The sequence below is a fragment of the Lepisma saccharinum genome, chromosome 23, assembly GCF_977018435.1.
Source record: "Lepisma saccharinum chromosome 23, izLepSacc3.1, whole genome shotgun sequence".
NCBI classification, from domain to species: Eukaryota; Metazoa; Arthropoda; class Insecta; order Zygentoma; family Lepismatidae; genus Lepisma; species Lepisma saccharinum.
Window position 1 is genome coordinate 35,341,296 of NC_139251.1, and position 8,913 is coordinate 35,350,208.

Consider the following 8,913-nt stretch of genomic DNA (forward strand, 5'->3'; position numbering starts at 1 on the left):
AACTTACTCCAAGACCAGTGCCTCCTAATGCTGATGCTATTCCAGTGCAACCATATGCGAATTCTTCTCCAATCATACAAGAAGTAAAATTATTCACATCCGTACCACCTGCAATCATATATTTTCAAAATATGCCTAAGACAGCAAATATGGTAAAAATCCTTCAATGCACTGCGTATATTAAGACACAAACAAGAAGAATTTCCTGTAGAGGGTACGATCATAATGAATTTATAATATATACACACATTGAATGTAAGAGTTATACCATTCGTCAACATTTGTGCAGTTCTTCAAAGACAGCATATTTGGGAGCTCCATAAATTATGTTTGTTTGTTTTTTTATATAGTGATGAACCCTTATTGCATGGGCTTTTTTCTGTGATAGCTGCTGATTTTGGGCCCGTTCCGAAAGTCGCACGAGTTTAACGCGTTAAACGAGTTATGGTAACTGGCCGTTCCATAAGTGCTTCCGTGCGTTTCGTGAGTTTCATTATGCTGTCCCAAAAGTCGCATTCCGTGCAAGAACGAGATTCACCAAACGCACGGGCCAGGATGCTGGTTTGTTCCGTGAAAATCGTCTGCTCCTTGCAGACAAAGCACGTGCTGATGGATTCAAACTGCACTAGTTCGGAAAATGTATTATAATTTTAACAGATAGCGATATGAAGCAACATGCACAAGATAAGTATGCCTTGACCGTTCTTAGAATGTGATTAAAATGAGTAACAGTGGCCATAATAAGAGTTTATTTTTGCCATAGGACATCCCTTCCGCTGACGCCATGCGGAAACTTTCTCTAAACAAAACGCTGCGCCTGCGCTTTCGCCTAGCGTGTCCCATAAGTCTGTAAAATAACTGGTTTCACCAGATTCATGCACCCATTGTTGCAGTGTTGCACAACTAAACATTAAAATATGAAGATGTTACAATGTATAACTTCACTATTTCCATTTCATCTTCCCTTGCACAGAATCGCATGTTGTATTTGAGATGTCATGTGATCTGCATAAGAAATTAAGAGATTCTGTAGAATGATAATGGCTGCATGAATGATTGTTCTAGGCTCCTTACAGCAACCAGTCAAACATCAACCACATCATGTGCTGCAAAAAGTAGCAAGGAATGCATTCAGTGGCTCAACGGGAAGTAAACCAATGATACAATTTGTGATTGATTGATTTGCTTTATTTTACTTCGCTTTTGTGCCACTTTTGGCTAATTTGCGAAGCTGGGGATGAGTAAAGACATGATGAAATTGATGAATGCACACTCACAAACATCCATGCCCAGGCCGGGATTCAAACCTGGGATACCTGGCATCGTAGTGCAATGTGCTAACCACTCTGCCACGGGGTCCGGCACCAACAATATGAAAAACCATGAAAAACAAAATAACTTATTTAAGAGGAAGTGGTGGAAATCAAAGCAGTACGTGCCTGTAGTCTGCAAGTGCAATTCTAAAGACATTATTTGTGTGTGTGTGTGTGTGTATTTCATGTAGGTTAGGATTGTTTAGGTTTGATCTACTGCACGTACCTACACATCCTAAACATAGAAAACCCACTACAGACATTGGACAGTCACTTCCAAAATCTTATTTTTTTCTCCATCTTTAGAATGTCCATATTAATTTCTCTGAACTACAAACTTACATCCACAGACATTTTTAGTTATACAATCCTCAACATCCTGTAACACTTACAAAATTAATTACATAATTGGAAGTGTGATCCTAGTCACTAACACTAGATGTACCAAACTGTGCTATGTATATTTATTCCTTTCATTTTTATTCTTAAGAATAAATGCACTCTTGCAATAACAGCAGCAGATGTCAAATATGTATATTTTGTGCATCAAAACCTAAAATTCAGGTGTAAAATACTTATGCAAATACTAGCGCATGACCAAATAAATGGTTGATGCATAATTTACCTTCCTGGCACGGTTTGAAATATACACAATTTTATGAACTCCAAAGCAAAATTGCTGACCAAAACATTTTAAAACTTATTCGGACAGAGTTACTCTGATCTAATACTAATATGTTGTTCCTACTAAAGAATGTCTTCGTTCAAAGGTACTAACCGGCATCACCTGATGCCATGTTTCTCATATGTGTGCCAAAAGTCAAAGTCTGGACATGAATGCACACAAGCACACATCCTAATACAATATACATATACATACATACAATATGCAACTGAACAAAGTTCAGTAACCAACTGTTTTTTATTATTTCAGCAATCAGATGAATGAGACGAAAAACTCTCTTACCGCAATGCTGTGGGATATGCAAATTCATGAGACCAAGTGACCATGCCTTCTTAACGATGTCCCATGGGTACTCCATAGTTCTGTCATATTCGGCAGCTTTCGGAATGATCTCCTCTCTAGTGAACTTCCTGGCTAACTCCTGCATTTCCTTTTGAGAATCACTCAACTCTGAAAAAAAAAAAAAAATCGGTTGAAGGGGCATTGCACAAAAAGTAGTCCTACAACAAAGTGAATTCAACTGAAAATTAATAGTGTTTTTAATTGGATTAATGTTTAAATGTTTGTGAACGCATATAATTTTCATATTTCACAACAAAAAATATTAGTATCTGTAGCCAACATGCTTCACAGACAAAGGAAATCAAAACTTTTCTACATTCTTAAAGCATCACGCAAGTAACACCATTAATTCTAGGGCTGAGCCGATGCATTGGAAAGTATCGGTTGGAATTCATCTACCAATACCAGCCGATACTTTTCCCGCATATAGATCTTACAAGGGCTCTGCAAAATTGGCACGCAATACTTTTGCAGTCATAATTATCCTGGAAATTATGCAAAATTCAACCTTTATTTTTATTTTGCACCAATTTGCATAAAAAACTACATTTTGTGATTACATAATATCTATTTTAATATTCTGAATCAATTTTTGAACATTCTGAAGCAAATTTCTTGGTAAATTGATGCATATAATTTGAGAAGAATATTTACACACCAATATTGATCAATATTTTGAACAAATTTTAAATATTGCAATGTTCATGTATCAGTATCGGTGGGAATCGGTAAGAGTATCGGTTCAGCCCTAATTAATTCTTTTCATGCATTCAGGCTATGTCATCACGCTCAAGTTTGTTTCATTTGTTTGCAGACATCACAAAGTACAGTGCATTCAGTTTGGCTCAGGGCAGAGACAGTGTATGACTGCAGATGATGAGGCATGGAGCAAATGCAGGCATTTTCGAACTATAAAGTCTTGCTTATTTAGGGGCAGTTCACCCACTGTACCCTCTCAAGAATTATGTCGATTTTTTATAATCTACAGATTTCAATGTTTTACGTAATGTAAAAGTGGTTCCAGCATTAGGAAAGCACAAATAACGGAAATATTTGATCCCAAAGAATGGCCCACTGAAGATAAAACCTGCAATTTGTGAGTACTTTTGTCGCTTTTTGTTAGTAAAAACTGTTTGTATGTACACTTAAGTAGTGAAAGAACATGCCGAAAATACCTATCAGTACCAAAACTAACAATAGTAGCCTAACTACATAAAATGATAGTTGCTCTTGTTGAAAGTCATCTTGGGTGCTATATTCACTTGCGCAAAGCATTTGGGTTGTTCTGCTTCATGGTAAAGTAACATGCTAAGACAACAGACGTATTTTACTTCACAATAACACCATTTCCGAGAGCTAAAATCAACTGAAGACGTTCATAAACAACAAAATATTCATAAACCATACAAGATATTTCACTTTCTCTAAGGGGTACAGAGGGACAAGGGTACCCTTATTTTTATGCACATATATTTACCATGCAGCTAATTATACTTATATTGCATACTGCAATAACTTGTGTCATAAGAGTTGTTCAAAATGGTGGCCAACTGCATGCACTAAACTAAATTCATGGAATTTAATATCTGATCAGTAGAATATCTGTTATCACTATCTGTAAATAAATTTTCTATCAGTACTTTGTCAGTATCAATATTGGTCAATCCCTTATATATGTGTAAAATAAATTTATTAAAAATATTTCTTATAATATGCTTTGACACCTTTTGTTTTGTAGTTGAAACTATAATGGATACATCAGAAAGTAACCTGCAATTTATGTTAAAACAAAACCAACCAACTTACCAAATGAATATCCATTTCCCAGTCTTGCATCTGAAGCTTCAGCAGCAGCACTAGCGACATTAGATAGCACTCTGAAACTTGGTCTCAGACCACTTTTCATGAGCTGAAATTAAAGGAAGTTCACAATATTACAGCATTCTATTTTAACATAAATTATGTACTTGCAGAATATATGATATTTGTGGTCCATTTCTCCAACAAGGAAGTGTCATAAAGCTAGATAAATCTTTGATTGTATGACTTTTTTTATTTACCTAAGGTACACACACCATTATTGATTAATGTTTTTTTTTCTCCAGAATTTACACATTTATAATACTAGAGCAATGAGGTCATGCATTATTATAACCCAGTGGAGTACCTAACAAAGGGTTGGTGGGGTCATAGCCCCTCCCTTTGGACAATATTCCCACGAAAAGTCAAAGGATGGAAAAGATGGCATAGTGAGGATTGACTACTGAAAAAGTGTATGTAACGCCACCCTTTCGAAAATCCAGGTCAAGTCAGTTCGTTATGATCGATTCCGAAAAAGGTGAACTGGAAATACAAATAACCCTATCTGGAATTCGAGGTTGCTTTAATGAAGCGACATCAAAGAAAGTAATGATCAGGCTGGTACTTGAAGGACGAATTCCCTCTCTGACTTCTGAATCCTACAAAATACTAATTTTTGGCTCTTGGGGAGGGGACTATAGGCTATATATAATTTATATACTATCCTGGTGCTTCAAGGGTAGTCGATATTTTGGGTTGAGCTCCATCTTATTCACAGATAGGCTAATGAAGACAGGACCTACAGTTGTGTAATAATTGGCGGTGAAGTATGGAAATCAAGAAAAAATAAACTATGTTTTCTTAACGTAACGTAACCCTAGCATAAGAACAATAGCTCCACGAAAGACATAGTTCTCTTAGGTAAAATATTTTTTTTTTTTTGTATTTATGCTAATGGAACCTAACCTAACATCATCTGACGTCAGCAAGATTGTTGTGCGTAAAGGAAGACACTTAACGAATTGCGAAAGAAAGATGGTTCCGAATTGCTGTGGATGGACAATCACGATGGTAAATCGCAAGGTTATTTTACAAGTTCTACACATAAAAGTACAATTTTAACAAGTGACTGCCAAATATGAACTACAGATACATCATCAGGACACCGAAATTAGTAAGTAGGCGAAATTTTATAGAAATTTGAGTGGTCTGGTATTGTAAACTCATGCCAATATGCCATACATTTCCTGCATTTATTCTAAGAAAAATGGAACACCTGGAATTCAAGTGGGCCCAAGTTCCGTTTGTTTTATTGTGATTTCAACATGCTACAAATGCAATTTTTACATGGTTCGATTTTAATGTATGTCTGTTAACACATACTGAGGAGTTTCAGCGATTACTTAAGATTTTGGTCAATATATCCTTTCATGGTTATGTTAGGCAGGTTAGGTTTGGTTCCCTTAGCATTAAAATAAAGTCCCTAAATGCATTATACTAAGGTTCCGATTTACTTCTACATTCATTCCCACGCTTCTAAGATATTTACTGTCTCTTGTCGACGGAGAATATCTTCTCTATGAGAAGTGTGTAAGGTAATTTTCAAGTTGTTTTTTCAACATAAATAACTTTTTTCGAGTCCAAACAGTGCTCATTACTTTAAGGAAGGTTCAAATTTCGTGTGACAATGATTCCAAAATTCTACGATAATTAGTCTTTGTGCTAGGAGAAATCGTAAAACAATCGGAACAGTTACCTTAAAGTGTACAATCGTTAGTGTTATATTGTATACAGATATTCTATGTTGAAAAACTTCATTTTAATGCATTATAATCAAAATATATTCTTCATATATATATATATATAAATAATGTATGCATATGCGGAAATATACCAATATAACTGTTATGATGTCACCTTTCTCTGCTTTCAATTGTAACTATTAAAGGGAATGAAGCGAAATATTTACATAACAAAATCCATAAAACTTATTCAACTATAATTCTTTAATTCAGACACACAATTCATTTCTATTGAAATTGATTGTCTAAAATACGTTAATTTAATAATTAAATACAACTAGGAAATAAATAGCTGCGTCATGTGAACTAAAAAAGTGTACAGTAATGATGACACGGTTTTAATAGATTCACGTATCACTCGTATTCCACTATATTATATACTCATTCTTTTTCACTGTCCTTTAACATGCCTTACCTGTGAAAATGTTGCCATGTTAATGCAGTAATGTTGCTTTTGTAGAAAAATTAAACCTTGTTTCTCGGACGACACACGCACACCCACAACCTGCTGATTGCCGGACAGTAATGGCCACTGTGGGATGGGAAAAGTAGCGCAGAGCAGTGTTATCAAATGTTTGAGGGAAAATTATTCGTTTCCGACGTCAAAATGTCCCGTTTTGAGAAAAAAATTCCCGTCAACCCACTTCAGCACACTTGTATTGCAGGCGGCAAAGATAAATAGATTCTAAGAGATTTTTTAGGGCATAATATTTTGTCTGTGTTGTTGTTCTATGTACAGTGGGATCCATGAGTATTAACGTGCAAATTGTCCATGACTATTTTCATTAAGTTTTCTCTTACATCGTATGTGTTTTTAAGCGATGGATTTTTATGTATGCCGGTGCAGAAGTTGTCAACAGCTTGTTTTGAGTTTTTTTCTTTTAATTCTTGAGGCTCTTATTGGATCAAATAAAGTGCTCGAACATAGTGATGGACAATTTACACGGTAATACTCATTGATTCCACTGTACAGTTAAGGCATTCAGTGTTTGGCATTTAAGGCATTTTTATCTATCTGTGTCATCTTGGTCCAACTTTTCTACAAAGAAACAGGACATTTTCACGAAACGGAACGCTTTACTTTCGTAAACATGATCTCTTTTTTCTTCTGTCTCTTATTACTACAGCGGCGAGATTAACGACTAGTGAAATGACGCGCTTTATTTATGCGGGAGACCCAGGTTCGATTCTAAGGGAATTTTTCTGGCCTTGTCTCCGCAAAAAGCGACTCTGTGGCTCTCCCAGCCTCAAATCAATGGGTACCTGGAGGCAACCCTCGGGGGATAAATAGGGGCCGGAGCGTGGTGCTGATCACATCATCTCCAAAATGGCCTAGATCGAGAATGTGTGAAGCCCTAACCCAAATACCCGTTAAATGTGCTTTCATTAATTTGATTAGCCTTAACTTGATGATGAAGTTGATTCCCCATAAGGAATACATGGGATTCCGAAAATTCTTATTCATCATATTTTCAAACATCGTGTCCAGCTTAATAATCAACATTAAAAAACGCTTCCACTTGTAACATGGAGAGAAATTCATACCCTTGGATACACCCAGGTTGTTATTTTAGTTGCATTGCCATTCGGGTGATATTGAAATAAATGCACAATTGGTGCATAACTGTATCTCCTCCCCTTAAATGCCACTTTTTAGTCGGCTCCCTCGCCCTCCCGGCGTACAGTGGGATCCTTGAGTATTACCGCGCAAATTGTCCATCACCATGTTCATGCACTTTATTTGGCCCCATAAGAGCTTCAAGAATTAAAAGAAAACTCAAAACAAGCTGTTGACATCTTCTGTACCAGCGTAGATAAGAATCCATCGCTTAAAAACACATAGGATGTAAGAGAAAAATTAATGAAATTAGTCATGGACAATTTGCAGGGTAATACTCATGGATCCCACTGTACGTACAATCGTGGAGGACACCCAGTCGTCAGTAGTGTTGCCCACGGGACGAGACGGGACAGGCTTTTAAAAATTCGAGACGAGACGAGATTGACCATGTGCCATAAGAGAAACGAATATTTTCGAGACGAGACAGCATTTCCACGAGACTCCACGAGACGAGACAGGCCAAAATCTCGTCTCGTGGGCAACACTAGTCGTCAGAACAGAAGGGTGCGATGGAGAATGATCAGTGGCGTACATAAACCAACGTTCTTTAAATAATTGACTTAAATTCTGATTTAGAAGCTTTTCTTAATAGTTTGCATAATATATAATGAGCAATTACCTATGTATTAAAGCTAAATTTATAACAATATACGATAAGTTTGGTCTACGAATGTCAGCTAGTTCTCGCACGAAATCGTCCAACCCTTCGAAATTTGTCTTTCTTACAGAGTTGTTAAAGGTCCAGGAATTTAAATAAATTCAATTCCGGTCCAGATAAAATTAGTGTAAATGGGCTCTGGACCGTAAAGAATCTTTTTTATCTGTGAAGTATTTCAATTCGGTACAAGAGCCTTTTTTTCGGATCAAATTAAATACTGTTTAGGAACCTTTTTTTCCGGCTGAATTTCAATTCGGTCCAAGAACTTTTTTCCGGCTGAATTTCAATTCGGTGCAGGAACCTTTTTTTCCGAATCAATTGAAATACGGTCCAGGAACCTTTTTACCGGATAAATTTTAATTCGGTCCAGGAACATTTTTTCAATGAAACAATACGCAACTTGGACCGAATTTAAATTGTGCGAGAAAAAATATTCCGGTCCTGCAGCGGAACTCAATAGAACCTATTAGAATTTATGGGTTCCTGGACCTTCAACAACCCTGCTTTTCTACCCGTTGATGGAGACCCATGTAAAGGAGTCACGTGATGGAAGCATTTTCAAATTATTTTTCTCGTTCAGCACAAATATCGACTCGCTCGTTGTAACGGTTGACGTGTGTAACTTACGTAAACTCTGGTCGGTAAGGAAAATGGGTTGTCGACAGGAGTAATGCAAAACACAAAACATAACA

General features: G+C 36.5%; 1 protein-coding gene across 5 annotated transcripts in view; it reads right to left on the reverse strand.

Annotated features, from left to right (window-relative positions):
* The window catches only part of Mcad (Medium-chain acyl-CoA dehydrogenase), a 39,378-nt gene extending 32,896 nt beyond the window's left edge, over positions 1-6,482 (reverse strand). For 4 of the 5 annotated variants that reach the window (XM_083110066.1, XM_083110065.1, XM_083110067.1 and 1 more), the window contains exons 1-3: positions 6,358-6,482; positions 4,147-4,249; positions 2,281-2,448 (exon numbers count right to left, since the gene is read on the reverse strand). In XM_083110066.1, coding sequence (XP_082966192.1) covers positions 2,281-2,448; positions 4,147-4,249; positions 6,358-6,375 — 289 coding nt within the window. In that variant the 5' untranslated portion in view covers positions 6,376-6,482. Of the gene's footprint in view, positions 1-7; positions 109-2,280; positions 2,449-4,146; positions 4,250-6,357 lie in introns of all 5 variants that reach the window. The other variant, XM_083110068.1, reaches the window with a different exon arrangement.
* Positions 6,483-8,913: the final 2,431 nt, after the last annotated feature.